This window comes from Dipodomys merriami, unplaced genomic scaffold (assembly GCF_024711535.1).
Source record: "Dipodomys merriami isolate MVZ:Mamm:240054 unplaced genomic scaffold, mDipMer1.0.p SCAF_10, whole genome shotgun sequence".
NCBI lineage: Eukaryota > Metazoa > Chordata > Mammalia > Rodentia > Heteromyidae > Dipodomys > Dipodomys merriami.
Genome location: NW_027202271.1, coordinates 371917 through 391161, shown reverse-complemented (window position 1 = coordinate 391161; position 19245 = coordinate 371917). Strand labels below are relative to the sequence as shown.

At 43.9% G+C, this 19245-nt stretch overlaps 1 protein-coding gene across 9 annotated transcripts in view; it reads left to right on the top strand.

Annotated features, from left to right (window-relative positions):
• Stk38l (serine/threonine kinase 38 like) overlaps positions 1-19245 on the top strand; it is a 143285-nt gene that overhangs the window by 83067 nt on the left and 40973 nt on the right. For 8 of the 9 annotated variants that reach the window (XM_070037967.1, XM_070037938.1, XM_070037965.1 and 5 more), the window contains one exon: positions 127-218. In XM_070037967.1, coding sequence (XP_069894068.1) covers positions 127-218 — 92 coding nt within the window. Of the gene's footprint in view, positions 1-126; positions 219-316; positions 4366-19245 lie in introns of those variants that run through there. The other variant, XM_070037968.1, reaches the window with a different exon arrangement.

Below are 19245 nucleotides of genomic sequence, written 5' to 3'. Positions count from 1 at the left end.
ACATTAAATGTCTTTGGCCTTTCTAATATTCATAAAACAGTATGCAGAATTTTCAAGAATTTTTTGTTGAACTATTAAAGAGTTAAAGAGTGCTTCATCATGGTTGTTTGCTCCCTGTTTTTATAGGGAAAGGCCAGCAGCAATCCCTATAGAAATAAAAAGTATTGATGACACTTCAAATTTTGATGACTTCCCTGAATCTGATATCTTACAGCCAGGTAAGAGAGTTTTATAATAAGTTGTCATTCAGAAGTTGAAGGTGATGATAGTTCACTAATGACAGTTTTTTTGCCCATGGTTCCTTTTTCCTCTCTAGTGCCAAATACCACAGAACCTGACTACAAATCCAAAGACTGGGTTTTTCTCAATTATACCTATAAAAGGTTCGAAGGGTTGACCCAGCGTGGGTCTATCCCCACATACATGAAAGCTGGGAAATTGTGAATGAAGGTCACCATCACCCATAGCCAAGAGAACTCAGGTAGATGCATCACAAGGCTGGCTTGGAAATATGACACTGAAGACTGTAGTGCTTACTGACTGCAGAGGAAACACTTCCGGTTTAAGGGTTTGTAGGACTACTACCGGAATGGGTAATGCTAACTAGCTATGTTTTTTATTTTTTTTTTCACTTAATTATATGAAGGTACTAGAATACAAGGAATGTACATACCTTTCTAACTGCACTACCTATGTGCATATTAAGGTCCATTCTGCCTGTGTGTACTGTGGCTTTGAACTGTAACAGCTCTAGTCAGTTCAGGAGAAATACATATCCTTTAAACCCGGGTAAGCTAATCTATAGTAACACTGTGGTCCTGCTGATTTTGCTGATTTACTGTACATGTTATGGGTCTAGGTAATCAGTACAAGCCATCTTCCATAGTTAGTGCTAGAACATTCACCCTGCTGGTTTGGGCATATATAAAATATGAAGACAATTTTAGTGATGGTTTTTAAGACATTAAAAAGAAATACACTACATCCTTAAAAATATAATTTATTGTCAAGTCACTACATAAACTCCACAGTTGGGAGTGACATGTTTCTAATAAGGAAGAGGAAGTTTAACACCTTCACTCAAACACCCCACTAAGATACTTAATTTGCATATAGAAGTATTGATGAGCTTTATTTATATTCATAGTCTGTATATTCATAGGGAAATATCCTGTATAATATAAAATGTAAAGTTGCTTTTCCTGTGACAGGATTCTTTTTTTTTTTTAACAAGACATGACAATAATTTGAATTTCAGAAATGATCATGAAAGCTATTTGTAGAACCTAGTATATTTTTATTTAACTATTTTTTAATGTCAAATTTCTGATCTTGTAAAAAGACTTGCAGAGAACTAAGAGCTACTTGGGTTTTCTAGAAAGTTGCTACATATCATAGCTGGTAACCTTTTAATACTTCTGATGAAATTTTTTCCTTTGTTAAACTTGTATTGTTGTGTCAGTGTTTTTATTTATGCTCTAAAAGTACCAAAGAATCTGAACAGAGTAGGTGATCCTATGGGAGCACTGCATTCAAACAGGAAAGATTTTGAAATGGCCAGCCCTGTTCGGGTTCAGTTCCATTACTGTGGTCAGTACCACGGAACCAAAAAGGAAGAACAGACCAGAGGGTTGTCATTAGAGTACTGGGCTGATAATGTCCCTTAAAATTGTCTGAGCATTTACCTAAGAATCAAGTAGTCTTTAGTTGTTCAACATTTTATTGTAAATTGACCTTGCAGGGTTCTGGCTCTACAGTTGAAAAATAATATGTTGCCAAAGAATGACCTGTTTATTTCTGTTAATTGATAGAATTACAAATCCTCTGTTCCAAACCTTAAGCAATGATTTATGTGCAGGAATGTCTTTCCTAAGGGAAAACAATTATATACAAACATTATGCAAATCTACAAAAGCTTGGGCTCAGTGGTAGAGCGCTTGCCTTGCATGCCTGAGGCCCTGGGTTCAATTCCTCAGCACCACATAAGCAAAAAGAAAAAAGCCGGAAGTGGCACTGTAGCTCAAGTGGTAGAGTGCTAGCCTTCAGCTGAAGAGCTGAGGGACAGTGCCCAGAACCAGAGTTCAGGCCCCACGACCGGACACACACACACAAAAAAAATCTACAAAAGCTTTTTATAAATGTGCTGCTAGTAACTCCACAAAATTCCAGTGAGGCTGCTCTTGTCTCTTATTTGTTCTTGTATTTTCAGTGATTTGGTGAGTTCTTATGTGTTCACCTAGAGTCCATCTCTGGTTTTCTAGTTTGGGTCATGTGGCCCAGTACTTAAGAGAGGAACTATAAAAATTGAACTCCACTAACTGATCTTTCTAGTTATAGCTGCCTTTATTTTAAAACAAGACAAAAAAACAACAAAAAAAGACCCTTACCATCTAAAAAGGTTTATGAGATTTTCCAACTTCTGCTCACGTCATTGTTAATGGGATTGCCATAGCTAAAAGATATTTTTTCTGAAATGTTAAAATTGAGAGCATAGAAGATGACTACTTTGCTGCAACCATAAATATTTCCTGTTTTATTTAAATTTTACTCATTTTTAAAATGATTATATTGCCAGTGTAATGAATAGATAAGATATGAAGAAACTTCAATATTCTTTTGTTGATGCATGCTAACTATTCTAGTTTAGAAAATTCATGAATTTAAAATAACTGAAAGGAAGATTGAGACTAATGGAGAGGAATTAACCAAATTGCTTCTAATTGTATCATAATGGAACATCTTATTTTCAGAAAGAACATGAAAATAGCTATCATTTCTTAACAGTGGAAAGTTTACTTGGTGTAGCATCACGTTTTACCCTGGCATTGAATGATTTACAATATAGTGGGAATTCTTATTAAAGCATTTCTAAGTGCCTATCTAAAAGCAATTAAAGACTGTGTCTGCCCTTTGGAAACTAAGAATTTCATTCATCATGCAAATTAACCAGATAATTTGCAAAAGACCCTTGAGAGTGACTTTTGTCTGTTGCCCATTTTCCATGTTTCAGGTGAATCATTTAACTGAAATGGCAAAACTATTTAGTCAACTAGGTATAATGACATTTTCTTTAAATTAGACTAATTTAAGAGTTTTATTATAAAGTGCGTGTTGGGTTTTCTATATGGAAAGCTGTACAGTTTAGATTTCTTGGTTCCCTAATGTAGACTTTGACCTTTTTTAATTAAAAAATGTTTGTATTAAAAAGCAAGTTACAATGTTTTTCTTTTATGTATTTGTTGACATAGATTTAAAAATCTAAAAATATTGAAGCATCAAGCTGTCTGAAAATAGAAAATCATCAGTTATAAGTCAACCACTTTAAAATCTACACATGGTTTAATAATCTTGTTAGTTTCATGGAAACACCAAATGTGGACTCTTGAATCTTTGGTTGCTAAAGCTTAAAATAGTTTTAATTCCATAACAGCATATGGGTTTTCACACCTATGTAACTTTGCATGTTCATTCAGAAATTAAAGTATTTTAGGGTAGAAAATCTTTATACAACCCCTCAGTCTCTCCTGGTAGGAGAAACCTCATATAAATTAAGATTTATTTATATATTTATGTATGTATTTATATATGTATGTATTTATTTTGTGCATGCATACTGTAGCTTGAACTCAGAGCAGCATATTCTTACTTAGCTTTTTCACTCAAGGCTGGTATTTTCCCACTGGGGCCACATCTCCACTTCTGGTTTTTTTCTACCTAATTGGAGATAAGAAGCTCAAGGACTTTTCTGCCTAGGGTAGTCTAGTCTCAGCCTCATGAGTAGAGTTACATGTATGAGCCTTCTGTAAAGAAGTCTAATTTCCATGATAATCCAGATGATTAATAAAGATAATATATTGCTCTAGAACCTCCTTCAGCACCCCTTTGGCCACCAAGTTATAGAGCATGCTTCTCTAGCAGATTATACATGCACTTTGGATCTCAGAAAAATGTACAGATGATATGACAGAGTTGTTACTTGGGGGAATGACTGCAAGTGACATTGGGTAAAATGGCTTCACCAATAAGGAATATGGGGAAGTCACGGTGGCTCCTGCGTGTGTGGGACATGTTAAAGCAGCGGAGGGAGTGTGGAGTTCTACAAGGGAGAAAGAAACATTGTCTAAATCTTCAGGAAGTTGCATTGATCAGAGCCTAGATTTTACCATGGACATTTCTCACCTGACATTATGTGATCAAGTTCCATCCACACAATCTGACCAGGGCCTTGACCCAATTACTCACACAAAAGTGAGGTGATTTCAGACAGCTGGGTTTGTATCCCAGTATACCCAAACTTGATTTGCTAAAGCTGAGAAGTCAGATCATTGGAGGGCTGCACATGGGTCATGTTATTTGAGTCCACAGCAGAATTAAAGGCAAAAGAACGGTGAGCTGATTCTCTGGTATACTTCCCAGTATTTTTTTCCAAATTAATTAATTTGTCCTGCTGCAAATAGTTAATTGTTGGAAAAATTATCAAATACTGGGAATACATGAAAATGTTTACCTACCTTTCTTTCTTTCTTTTTCTTTCTTTCTTTCTTTCTTTCTTTCTTTCTTTCTTTCTTTCTTTCTTTCTTTCTTTCTTTCTTTCTTTCTTTCTTTCCTTTCTTTTTTTCCTTCTTTCTTCCTAGGACTTGGAATGTGTGAAAATGTTCACATTTATTTCATCTTTTTTTGTGTGTACTTTGTTTTGTTTTGTTTTTAAGTAAACGCTGCTAGGCACCCATGCCTCAAACCTGTAATCCTAACTAGTCAGGAGGTTGAGATCTGAGAATTATGGTTCAAAGCCAGCAAGGGCAGGAAAGTCTATGAGACTCTTTATCATCAGTTAAACTCCAAAAACCCAGAATTGGAGCTCTGGTAGAGTGCTAGCTTTAAATACAAAAATCTAGGGACAGTGCCTGGGCCCTGAGTTCAAGCCATAGGACCAACACCTAAATAAATAAATAAAGTGCATATTTTTACATTCTTTTTAAAAAATTACTTTCTACCATTGGGACTTAAACTCAAGGCTGGGATGCTGGCCCTTAGTTTGTTTTGGCACTCTACCATATGAGCCATACTTCCACTTCCAAATTTTTGCTGGTTAGTTGGAGATAAGAATTTCTTACCTTTTTCCTGGGCTGGCTTGGAACCAAGATCTTCAGATCTGAGCCTGCTTAGTAGCTAGGATTAGAGGGAGGCATGAACAACTAGGGGCTGGCAGAACTCTGTTTCTTAGCCAGTGACACAAAGATCAGTTATGGTAAGTGAGCACAGGTTTGCTGGTCAGTAGTGGGAAAGACATCCCCTGCATTGGGCTAGGGGCTCTGCTTGGTGCCTAGTTGGTGTTGTACTCCCATTTTGGCTGGGGCAACCCAGAAATGTACCTGAGTCTCCCATCAACCAGGTCCCTATCCCACACTCGTGGCTTTGGTCTGGTATACTGTATTCTCAAAATGAGTACACTGAAAAATTCTGAAGTTTATTTTCAATTTTAAAACCAGGACAACAGGGGCTGGGAAGGTGGCTCAGTGTAGAGTGCTTGCCTTGCATGGGTTCGATTCCTCAGCACCACATAAGCAGAAAAAGCCAGAAGTGATGCTGTGGCTCAAGTGGTAGAGCGCTAGCCTTGAGCTGAAGAGCTGAGGGACAGAGCCCAGGCCCAGAGTTCAGGCCCCACGACCAGCAAAAACAAAACAAAACAAAAAACTGGACAACAGCAGTTTCAGGTTATCTGCCTCTGAACTTTTGGAAATTTCTTGTTACTATTTTCACCAAGATGACCATAGTAATTTGGCTGACAGGTATAATGCAGGTGGGTATGCGTTGAGTGATTGTGGGGAGAGGGGTAGATTCTTTTTTGTGTGAGTGCTGGGGCTTAAACTTAAGTCCTTATGCTCTCTCTTGACTTTTCCACTCAAGACAGGTACTCTGCCATTTGAGCCACACCTCCACTACTAGCTTTGTACTGATGAATTGGAGATAAGAATCTTAGCATATTTGTCTAGTTGGGCTAGTTTTGAACCTCATTCCTTAGAACTTTGCCTCTTCAGTAGCTAGGATTATAGGCCTGCCCAGCAAATGTCCTCTTGTAGTTTTCGTCTTTTAAGTTCCCTCTCAAATGCTTCTTTCCATATGGCCCTGGTTTTCCACCAACTACTTTTTCTTTTCATAATCCCATGGGTTAGCAGGGAAGTAATACCTGGTGCACAATCAAGTGTGATTAATGGGATTTACTTCCACATTCAAGCCCAGTGCCAGAGACCATTGAGTCTCTGGAGCAGGGTGAGAAGCAAGCAATGAAGCACAAAGACCACTTTACTGGGGTACTTCACTGGGCTCTGATTCTAGGATCCTTCTCTAGTCTCCATGCTTTTTAAATTTTGTGTGTGTGTGTGTGTGCTCCTGGGGCTTGAACTCAGGATGTGGGCACTGTCCCTGAGCTTTTGCCCTTTTTTTTTTGGCTCGTCGTGGGCCCTGAACTCTGGGCCTGGGCACTGTTCCTCAGCTCTTCAGCTTAATGCTAACACTCTACCACTTGAGCCACAGCGCCACTTCCCTTTTTTTCTGCTTTGGTAGTGCTGAGGAATTGAACCCAGGGCCTCATGCATGCAAAGCAAGCACTCCAGCACCGAACTACCTTTCCTTTCCTGCCTGCAGCCTTCAAGGCCCTGAGAGACCAATACAGCCATGGTTCACACGGGTAGCAGCTCCAGAATGAGGCCTAGTGGGGAGAATGATCCCATGGGGGAAAGCTGGCAGGATGGACCTGCCCTGTCCAGACACACAGCGCAGGTCACCAGCAGAGGTCACATATGCAATTTCAAATTTTCTAATAGCTTCTTTTAGTAAATTAAAAAGAGCCAGAAGGAATGAATTGGAATATTGTATTTTATTCAACAAAAATATGTACTCTCTACGACTACAGCATGTTTCAGTGTAAAATTACACATCTTACATTCTGTAGTCTATATTTGTATATTTTTGTTTCTTTTACAGTAAGTGCTATATTTATACACAGTTTTCAGTTACAGTATATCTTCATTCCCATTTTTTCCAAAATATTCAGCTTATATAATCTCTTTTTGTGACATTTATTCAGCTTTCTAATGTCAGTTTGCCTATTATGGCACTTATAACACAAAAATAATAAAGTTCACTATTGCCATATAAGGTAAATGAATGCAATGTGGGAAATGACATACACAGTCATACAGTAAAAACAAAAGGGGTGTAATAAGTATAAAACTACTGTATGTACTGTTAATAAAGGGGACAAAATTAAACTCGCATTCTTCCCAGATTCCATTGTGAAGAAACTTCCCTGGTCAAGGTCTGCTCCACCAGCCCTTCCCCTCAGACCGCCAGCCCGAACCTTCTTTCCTGGTTCAGGTTTTGTTCTGCTGCTTGTCTCCCCGCGTCTCCCGCGGTGACCTCTGAATTTAACAGCGCCCTAGGCGGAGGCGGCTGTGACTGCACCGCTGGACGCAGAGCGCTGCCTGAGAGCCGTTTTGGAGGCGATGGAGTTCATCGATGTTTAAACTCCGTGCTTTAGAAAGCGCACAGCAGCGAGGCAGCCGTATGCAGGCCAGCTCGTCCGAGAGGCGGACAGAGACCCATTCCGCGGCCGCACGCAGGGAGCTGAGGCTCTGTGAGCTCCGCACACCGCGCCCTGCAGCTCTCCCTTCCCCGGCCGTGCGCGGGCGCCCAGGGCCCGGGGCCCGGGCCGTGCGAGGCCGGCAGCAAGGCTTGCGAGGAGGCGGCCTTGGCCGGTGGCCGCCCGCGCGGTGAGAGGCAGGAGCCCGAGGCACCGCTGGTTCCGCGCTGCCCGGGCCTGCCGGAGCCATGGGCGGCGGGCGCTGGGGAGACGCAGCCCGGGCCCGCCCCCTGCCCTCAGATGTTAGGGAAGTACTACGACCTCCACCAGCGCCTCCTTGTCCCGTGACTGTATTGACCACGCATTTTAGGATGCGGGCAGCAAGGCTCCGGAGGGTCCAGACCCCGCGCGGCCCGGGCCGGGGCTCCACGCGGTGAGGCCCACGCGGCTGGGCTCGCAGCAGGTGTCCTGGCCCCATGCCCAGGGCACTCTTGGGCTTGGGACCCCGGGGCCGCCAGCAGCTCCTCCTCCGCATCCCTGCGCTGCCCCGCAGCCTTTGGATTTTCATCTGCAGGTCCGTGCTCCCCCTTGCAGAGTGCGCAGGGCGCCCGCCAGCCACTCGAATCCGCGCCACACCGAGTGACCGCCAGTCGGTGTCAGGCCAGCCCTAGATTGCCCTTGCTGCCGACCCTAGCACCCCTAGACACAGCCCAGGCCTGAGGACATGGCTGAGTAGGGAAACGCCAATATTCCATACTATTCTGAAGATGTACTGAAATAAAGACTTTTCATGTCTGCCATTTAATTAGTATCTTCTCGCTACCCTTCACCACGTCTCATTTGCCATAAGGGGCAAGTGGCTGGATCTGACTAGGGACTCCTGGAGTTTGGGCCTGGTTCCTAAAGACTTCGTTCTGTGACCATGCTAACCCCACGATTTTCTTTACCTGAATCTTAGGTCCCATCGCTCACACCTGTAATCCTAGCTGTTCTTGAGGTTGAGATCAGGTGAATCAATCACCTTATAGTTCAATCCTGGAAGAAATATCAAGAGACTCTCAAAACATGGAGCTGGGCCCAGTGGGGACCACTCTTCATCCCAGCAGGAAGTCTGAACTAGGAGATCTATGTCTATGTGCAGGCCTGGGCAGAGAGACACTATCTCAGGATCATTTCAAAAGGGACCAGATGATTCAGCAGTAGTGAGAATATCTAGAAACTGTGAGCCTTATAGATCAAATCCCACTACTGCCACGTATACACAAACACATTTATATAGCTCCATCTCTGTATTCCTGTTCTAATGCTGATTGGTGTGGGAGGGGGGAGAAGAGGAGAGAGATAGAGAGAGAGAGAGAGGAGACTGACTTTTGGGAGTTTGTCTCTTTGGGGCCTAAACTCATTGAGTGCAGGAAGCCTTCTTAGTTCTGTCCCTTCCCCCACCCCAGCCCCAGCATCTACCATGTCTTGGCCCCAGAAAGTACTTTCATTATTTTCTGCTGTGGAACAAGCCACTGCCAAACTTGGTGACTTCTTGTTGGGTGTGGGTGGCTCACAATTTATAATCCTAGCTTCTCAGGAGGCTGAGATTTGAGGATCATGATTTGAAGCTAGGCCAGGCAAGAAAGTGTATGAGACTCATATATTCAATTATGTACCAAAAAAGCCATTAGCAGAGCTGTGGCTCAAATGGTAGAATGCTAGCCTTAAGAGAAAAATCTGAAGGACAGTGCCCTGGCCCTCAGAACCAGCAAAAAGATGAAAGAAAAAGAAAAACACCAAAAATTTCAGTGACTCGAAGCAACCAATCATTTCTTCTTCTGAGTTTTGGGCTGTGGTGGAGTCACTCTTAGGCTGTGGCTGGCCACTCTCGCTGTGCTGGAAAGTCCTAGAAGACCTTGCTCCTATGTCTGGCACTCAGCGGCACCTCTACCAGAGTTCCCCATCTCCTTTCTGTCCCCCATTCAAGAGTCTCACAAATTTCTTTAGGGCATGACCCTTGGCCAAGAACAAAAGAAGCCACCACGTTTTACAGGCTTCACTCAGAAGGACACAATATGTATCCCTTTCTACTGGTCACAGCAGCTTCAAGACCTGCCCGGGCTCCAGGTGGGAGGGTGATGGTGGCCATGGAAGTGGACTTCCACTGAACTGCACCCAGAATTGAGCCTGAACCAAGCTTTCAAAGACAAAAACCACATGTTGGGGCTGAGATCAAGCCTTAAGTGTTATACAGGGGCTGGGAAGGTGGCTCAGTGGTAGAGTGCTTGCCTTGCATGCATGAGGCCCTGGGTTTGAGTCCTCAGCACTACATAAGCAGAAAAAGCTGAAGTGGCACTGTGGCTCAAGTGGTAAAGCGCTAGCCTTGAGCTGAAGAACTGAGGGACAGTGCCTAGGCCCAGAGTTCAGGCCCCACAACTGACCAAAAAAAAAAAAAAAGTATTATACATAAAGCAACCAGCTAGCTCAAGGAACAGGGCTTCCCTGGGGCTAAACAACATGGTTCATCTGCATATTCTGAAGCAGAGCTGTCCTAGCTCTCCTGGAGCTAAGCATCTGCAGTTCAAAGAATGGCTTGTCTCACCTCTAGGCCTTTGAAGCTGGGTGAATAGCCCCATAACCCAACTCAGCACCAAGATGGATTTGAGGGCAAGATATTATTTATACCTAGTCTCCTTATGTCATTCCCCACTACATGTTTTATGTACATGAAATCAAATTATTGATTTCTCAGTGAGAAAGCTACATTGGATCCTTAGGACCAAGAGCCTAACCAAGTTACTTTTAAAATTTTTATAAATATTTTACATGTTTCCCCGAAGGCCATACAGTTTCCCTTTAGTTTTTGCCTGGGATGTTTCCCCCTGCAATTTAAGGAGTCTCCAGCAGTCAAATCGGGCTCCGTGTGCCATGTAGTCAAGAGGCTTTGAACTTAAACATAATCAACAACTTTTTCCCAGGTCAGGCTTGTAAGCATTATGCCCACCTTTGGTCCTCAGCTCCACCCAGACCTGAGCTCCTCCCAGCCCTGGAATTCCTGCCCCACAGCTAGCCACTCCCTGAACACCCACCTACCTCACTTCCTGCCCCCAGACCCTCCTGCCACCTGGATAGTGAAGGGTGCCAGATGCTCCTTCTTGGGGGAAATATGGCTCCTCTAATAAACATAATAATCCTGTGCCTGCCTGTCTCCATGTGATGATCCCCTGGGATAGATGTGAAAGATTCCTTTCAAGGCTGGGCACGGTTTATGAATCTATGTAACACAGAAAGTGTCACACAAAAAAGGGTCTAGGGAAGGAGTTGACAGAATAACACAAAAGTCCTAACTTCAGCAGATCAGAAGTGGCCTTCCATCTGGAATCAGCCCTGTGTGATGGGGCCAGGCAGGGGCCCAGTCTATTTTTACTATGGTGAGTGTTAGCCCAATGAGCTCCCTTCCCCTTTCCAAAGCTTAGCATGTTCCCTTCCTAGGCAACACTAAGCCCATGTAGTAAAGGCAGTAAATAATCATCCTCCAGGGCTGGGAAGGTGGCTCAGTGGTAGAATGTTTGCCTTGCATGCATGAGGCCCTGGGTTCGATTCCTCAGCACCACATAAGCAAAAAAGAAACCGGAAGTGGCGCTGTGGCTCAAGTGGTAGAGCGCTAGCCTTGAGCTGAAGAGCTGAGGGACAGCGCCCAGGCCCAGAGTTCAGGCCCCACAACCGGACCAAACAAATAATCATCCTCCAACCCTGAGAGTGACCTTCAGGTCTGGGCAGCTGCTACTACTTGGGCAGCAGCCAAAATCTTAGTCTGCCATGATGAAGCCCCTGATCCACACATCCACACAAAAGTCTCTACCTTCTAGCCCCTTCTAGCCCCTCTTAGCCTCATATAGGTCACCTCAGACAATAGCTGGTACTTCTTCCTACTCCCCTCTTGTGAGAAGAGGTCTTGCCAGTCCCTTTACTGACAATAAATCTTTCTTTGTTCTTTGTACCTAGATGTTTGTGTGGTTTTCTAGCAAAGTCTAATATACTCTACCAGTTGGGGTGGCCAGGATGACAATGTAGGGTCCCTTCCAAGTGGCTGTGTGGCTATTCTTGACAAATTTCTTCCTTCCTTCCTTTCTTTCTTCCTTCCTTCCTTCCTTTCTTTCTCTCTCTCTCTCTTTCCTTCCTTCCTTTCTTTCTTCCTTCCTTCCTTCCTTTCTTTCTTCCTTCCTTCCTTTCTTCCTTTCTTCCTTCCTTTCTTTCTTCCTTCCTTCCTTTCTTCCTTCCTTCCTTCCTTCCTTTCTTTCTTTCTTTCTTTCTTTCTTTCTTTCTTTCTTTCTTTCTTTCTTTCTTTCTTTCTTTCTTTCTTTCTTTCTTTCTTTCTTTCTTTCTTTCTGTTGTGGGGCCTGAACTCTGGGCCTGGCGCTGTCCCTCAGCTCTTCAGCTCAAGGCTAGCACTCTACCACTGGAGCCACAGTGCCACTCCTGGCTTTTTCTGCCTATGTGGTGCTGAGGAATCGAACCCAGGGCCTCATGCATGCAAAGCAAGCACTCTACCACTGAACCACCTTCCCAACCCTCCTTGACAAATTTGTTAACCCAAACAGGATTTCCAGGTTGGAAAGGATGGGCTGGATCTGACTTGGGCAGTAGCAACATCTCCTGGACCTTTTAAACACCTCCTGCTGAGTTGCCTGCAAGAACTGCAGAGACTTAAGGTAGCATTATTAACTTAACCTAAGGCAGGAGCCTGACATTAGTGGAATCTATTTCCCAATATTTAACTGGTTGCTTCCAGATCCCATTGGTTTCCTTCCTTCCTTCCTTCCTTCCTTCCTTCCTTCCTTCCTTCCTTCCTTCCTTCCTTCCTTCCTTCCCCCCCCCTCCTCCTCCTCCTCCTCCTCCTTCTTCTTCTTCTTCCTCTTCTTTTTCTGGCCAGTCCTGGGGCTTGAACTCAGGGCCTGGGCACTGTCCCTGAGCATTTTTTGCTTAAGGCTAGCACTCTACCACAGCACCACTTCCAGCTTTTCTGTGTATGTGATACTGAGGAATTAAACCCAGGACTTCATGCATGCTAGGCAAGCACTCTACCACTAAGCCATATTCCCAGCCCCTCACTGGTTTTCAATGCAGCTTTTAGGCAGTGGCCCAGGGCAAATGTATCAGGGTGAAAACTTTTGGTGGCCAGATTTCCTCCAATAAGCCTAGGATTTTCTGGGCAGACATAGAAGGTTTGGGCCTATACTACTGTTTTTCCATGCCTCTTCCTTTAATCTATGCTGCCTCATTTTTCCAAAATGACTTTGGTCTCTTGATCTTAAGGGGAGTTGATGGGTGAAGATCCAGCTTCTGTAACTTCTTCAACTGACTGAGGGGATTGACCCTGCCTTGTCAGAGACATAAAGCCTTAGTCTATTTTACCAAGGGGCTTCCAGGATCAGATGTCACCAGGAGCAATATTTTACTCCAAACTGGAATGTACATACAATATCTAACTTTTAACAATTATACAGATTTCTCCTTGGGCTACAGTGTCTTTTTAGCAGTCTGGTTTGCAGACTGCCTGGGGAACCTGCCTTTTGGTGACTCTTACAATACATAACAGATACCTGTGAAGGTTCCCAGACAGCACAACAGGGACACAATCTCAGGTCCACAAACTGTCTTTCCTGAACAGATGAATTTATGTGGCTGGTGTCTGCCCAAAACTCACTGGTAATTAAGACAGAGCATATATTGGTGGCTGGGATTTCTGTTAACATTAGACTATCCCCCATAACTTTAAACTATTCCCCCGTTTGATAACCTTAGCTTTTTGCTACTCACTATGACAGATGACTAATAGGCAAGGGTGTAAGTTCCTGCCCAGTTACAAAGTAGACAGACATAGGCATTAGATAGATATGCTTATAAACTTCTCTTATGACCTCTTGGCTCTGATATTTCTGAAGGGCCAAGCACAAGTGAGTCTAGGATCTGACCCATTTCCTTTTATTTGAGCAGGACCTTCCAACTGCCTCTGAGTGCTCCCATTGTAGGAAGATCTTTATCTTCTCCATGCTGGGATAATGCCCCACTTGGCATTTCCTTTGGTTGGTGGCTGGTTTTTAACTCAGCGTCTGAGCTCTCCTGTGCAGGCTAGTGCTCTACCACCTTGAGCCACACCACCACCTCCACCATTCTGCTGGTCAATTAGAGATGAGGATCTCACAGGAACCTTTTTGCCCAGGTTGGCTTTAAACATGAACTGCAGTCCTCAGATCAAATGAATCTTTGTTAATAGCCCCTTTACTCCAACTGAAGCAACAAGGAGATCCATAGAAATAGTTTTAAGCATGAATTCCCTGGAACTTATTAAGAATCAAAGTTACATCTGACATACTTGTAAGAGTCCTCTGTCCCTCTGTGGGCCTAGCTGTAATGGCTACAGAAGACCAGTAAAGGCAAAACTGAAACAGCACTTAAACAAACATATTCTCTTATTAAGTGAATGTAGCACTTTAGGACACTAATTGAATCCAATGTTACCAAGACAAACCTTTGGGATTACAATGCAGAATGTAGGAAAATGGCTGTGTATCCAAGGCAGCTCACATCCTTGAGAAGCAGACATTACTCAGCAAAAATACCTTAACATAAGTGAGTTTTGGTAGTTCTAACTTTCCCTTTTTCCACTTTGAAACAAAATTTAGGACAATTCTTACTTTCCAAATTTCCAGGAACCCATTCCTAATTTCCTTTCCAGAGCCTTTTTACTGACCTTTTTCTCTTTACATTTCCATTGCTTTAGGTCACATTTAAAATAACCCTTTAGAAACCTTGAAAAAGTAAACCTCTTTGCAGCCTAATTTTAAAATTGCCTCTTGCCAGGCGTCAGTTACTCACACCTGTAATCCTAGCTACTCAGGAGGCTGAGATCTGAGGTTCAAAGCCAGCCTGGCAGGAAAGTCTGTGAGATTCTTATCTACAATAAAACACTCACAAAATCAGACATGGTACTGTGGCTCAAGTGGTAGAGCTCTATGCTTGAGCTGAGGAGCTGAGGGACAAGGCCCAGAGTTCAAGCCCTACAACCATAAAAAACAAAAACAAACAACAAAAAACCCTGCTAAATGTAAGAATTACACGTAGACTAGCACTGCCCCAAGAGTCCAGGCTTAACAACTTAAGCTTTAACCGCAGACAAGTTTTGCTTTTCCCAATACACATCTAATTGCAAAATAGTATTGAAATGTGAAATTCTACATGCTAACTTATATTAAGACCAAATTGCATTACACAGAGATTAAACCTTTTTTCCCTTTTAACCCCCCTTTTAAAGCTTTTCTAACACATTTTTAAAAACATCCCAAGGGGCAGTTTTAGGAATATTAATCACTTTACCCACATTACCATCAGGTTTTCAGTGTCTATAAGGAAAAGAAACAGAAGCAAAGATAGGCCACTGACTGATTCATCCTCTAGAGTGAGCATACACCCATCCAAGTCCAGCTGAATGAACTGCACTTTTGTGCCTGCTCATCCCTACTTCTAAAAGATAGGCCCATGCTATCCTTGGGCATGTCCCGAGGAGCTGAAGCAAACCAAACTTTTCTCTTGATTCCTTACTGAGATTAAAAACCAAAGAAGTTCCAGACAGACAGACAGAATGGACAATGTCTTTGACAGTGATAAACCTTTCTACTTAAATTTATGATATTTAGCCCCAAATTTTAACAGTGGAGGGAAATAAACCCTAAGTCATCAAGAGAATTACATTTTTATTAAGCCAGATAATTCTTTTTTTTTGTTGTTGTTGGTTGTGGGGCTTGAACTCTGGGCTTGGGTACTGTCCCTGTGCACTTCAGCTCAAGGCGAGCGCTCTACTGCTTGAGCCACAGCACCACTTCCAGTTTTCTAGCAGTTTATTGGAGATAAGAGTCTCACGAACTTTCCTGCCGGGGCTGGCTTTGAACCAAGATCCTCAGATCTCAGCCTCCTGAGTAGATAGGATTACAGGTGTGAGCCACTGGCGCCTGGCTTAAGCCAGATAATTCTTGATTACAGGCAGTTTTTATCTTGAACATGTTCATACACTCACACACACATGCATATACTCTCTCTCTCTCTCTCTCTCACACACACACACACACTTGTACACAAAGAGTGAGCTTTAAAGCTCACAAAAATGAATACTGGCCATAATTTTCTGGAATTCCAGTGGCAAGAAATACTTTTGCCAACAAACAAGCACAATCTCTTGCTCTTACAGATGAGCTGGATCTAGGTGCTTATACAAGCTTTTCTAACAAAGCGTAATAGGTGGACCTCATTTCTCCAGGGCTTGCTTATTATATTAGCAAGGCACATTAGCATGCCATTGAATCTTTGAATATCTTCAGCAGAGAAAGGGTGGGAGGAGGTGGTCACATGGAGCTAAACTCTTAGCCTACCTGGTGGCCTGACTCTTTTATCTGATTTTTGACCAGGGTAGCCCATGGCTGCCTACACTGTGCCTCCAACTGCTGCAGTGCAGAGAGAGGCCACAGGAGGCCCGTGACCATCTCTAGCTAGATGCTGGAATTTTGATTTCTCCCATAGAGATGTTTAAATGAAGAAGAAAGACACAGAAAACAGCGATCCACATACAAACTGGTACCAATTCTTTGTGTTTTTTTTGTTTGTTTTTTTTGGGGTCCAGTCATGGGGCCTGAACTCTGGGCCTGGGCGCTGTCCCTCAGCTCTTCAGCTCAAGGCTAGCGCTCTACCACTTGAGCCACAGCACCACTTCCAGCTTTTTTCTTTTTTTGCTTATGTGGTGCTGAGGAATCGAACCCAGGGCCTCAGGCATGCAAGGCAAGCGCTCTACCACTGAGCCACCTTCCCAGCTGGTACCAATTCTTAAGAAGATGGAATGAGAGATTAACAAGTTGAAGACAAACACAGAAATCAAAGCCAGCTGAGTTGTGGCCTCTCCCACCTTAGCTGTAACCAAACTCCATTGTCCTGGGAGCCAAGACTCTCACAGTATGAGAGCCAGCTGGGGTGGTGGCTCTCCCACCATGAGTGGGTCTCTCCCACCACAGCTGCAACAAAACCCCAGCATTGTCACACTCTGGAGATCATGGGGTGGGATACTGAGCGTTCACTCCCCTATCCTCCACTGTTCTAGATGGATCAATCCCCAGAAAAAGTGGTCCCCCCTGGAGTTCCTATCCTTTGGTAGCCGGCTCACTGAGGCCATCTACCAGTGCCTTTAAGGAACCCAAGTTACTCCCTTGGCACTGGGATCTAAGTGGGACCTCCACATGTTGTACAGAGAAGCCACATCTTTTATTTTTTGTTGGTCATGGGGCTTGAACTCTGGGCCTGGGTGCTGTCCCTCAGCTCCTCAGTTCAAGGCTAGTGCTTTACCACTTGAGCCACAGCACCACTTCTGGTTTTGTGATTTATTGGGGATAAGTCTCACAGACTTTGCTGCCGGGCTGGTTTTGAACCGTGATCCTCAGATCTCAGCCTCCTGAGTAGCTAGGATTACTGGTGTGAGCCACCAGTGCCCAGCAAGAAGCCACATCTTGAGTGGTTCAATTGGGAGTCTATTGGAGAGCCAGCAACTGGAGGTGGACTCTTATCACAAAGACCTGCATTCCAGAATTGAGCCTGAACCAAGCTTTTAAAGACAAAACCATATGTTGGGGCTGAGACCAAGCCTTAACAAAAGTGTTATACATAAACAAAACAACCATCTAGATCAAGGAGCAAGGGCTAAACAACGTGGTACATCTTCGTATTCTCTGAAGCAGAGCTCTCCTAGCTGTCCTGGAGCTAAGCATCTGCAGTAAAGAATGGCTTGTCTCACCTCTAGGCCTTTGAAGCTGGGTAAAAAGCCCCCATCACCCAGCTAGGCACCAGGATGTCTGTGAGGACAAGGCAATATTACTTAGACCTAGTCTCCTTATTTCAATACCAAACCTCGTATACAAGTTTGGGATGCCGGTGCCAGTGGTTCATGCCTGTCATTCTAGCTACTCAACAGGCTGATATCTGAGGATTTTGGTTCTAATCCATCCTGGGCAGGAAAGTCCATCAGACTCTTATCCTAAATAACCACCAGAAAACCAGAGGTGGCACTGTGGCTCAAAATGGTAGAGTGCTATCCTGAAGCAAAAAAGCACCCAAACACCGAGTTCAAGCCTATGACTCAAAAAAAAAGTTTTGAGGAGAATTGTTCCTGTAATATTGGTCAAGTTAGTTAACATTCTTAAACCTCAGTTATGAAATAGTTAACCAGTTAATTAGTTTCTTCGTAAATGCGCTGATACTGGCACTTATACTCAGGACTTCATGCTCTTGCTTAGTTCTTTTGCTGCAGACTGACACTCTACCACTTGAGCAAAAGGTCTACTGCTGTTTTTTGCTGGTCCATTGGAGAGAAGAGTCTCTTGGATTTATCTGCCCAGGCTGGCTTTGAGTTGATATCCTCAGATCTCAACCTCATGAGCCGCAGGATTACAGGTGTCAGTCACCAGTGCCCAGCTCAGTGTTATTTTTGGTGGAGAAGGAAACACAACACCCTGTCCACTCAGTTCCTCAGCATAGGTGAGCATCAGCATGAAATTCTGGTGCAGAGGCTGTAGTAGAGCCCCTCCCGGGGTTTTCTGTGCACTCTGGAGAGGCTGTGGCGTCCTTCGCCTATTCCTTTGCCGGGAGCCTCACCTCCCTGCGTCTGCCTTTTTCCTGTATCCCCATTGGTGGCTCAGTAGTTCATGTTTGCTTCCTTGGATTTTGTATCCAAAGTCACCAGATCCTGTCAAGCAGTGCTTCTTAGTCTTGGCTGTACCTCAGATTTCCCTGGGTTGATTTCACATCAGTGCAGATAGCTCTAAGCAGGGCTACATAGTGAACCCATGGAGGAAAATAGGCCGTTGGGTCCATTGTCAATACAGGGCACCTGACCCTGAGTGGATTGCTCACACAGTGATTGAAGCTTATGAATTTACCTTATAATCATAAAACCTTGCACTTGGAAGTTCCCTAGACACACAGAGTGAGCAATGGGACAGCAGAAGGGGGCTCAGCTGGCAGAGGAAAGGGTGCACTGTGGTTAGATGAGAGGTACTGGGAACTGCATCCTGAAAGTCTTCCCTGCCACCGAGATCAAAGTGGGGTGCAGACAAGGCCCCCCCTCAGCCAACCCCTGAAGCTGCAGCACATCAAGGGGAGGGACTTTCAGAGTGGACAGAACCATTTCATATAACTTGTCCAGCTGTCTGCCCACTGGACACCGTACTTTGCTAGATCTCAGATAACCATTAGAGCCTTGCTTTCTCTGGGTTTTGTGTCTCCAGGTACCTTCTTTGTTTCTGCGCAGGTGCTGTCTACATCTTCCCTCCTGATGCTGCTGTCTCTGTGTATTTAAGGTTCTTATTTGGAGGCTCATGGACATATTTACAAAACAAATAGACTAAGCTATTATACAGGGGAAGATTTACCAAAATGAATACCAGGAAGCTAAAGTGTGTTTTGTAACTGGGCTGATGGGGAACAGGCTAGTGGAGCGAAGAAGGGTGAGCGAACATAATCTTCAATGCATACAGGTGAAAGTGGAAATAGGTAACTTGAGGAAGGGTGGGTTTGGGAGTGGAGGGGGAATAATGGAAGGAGTGACATTGGTCAATATGCATCGCACTCATAAACTGACATGTTGA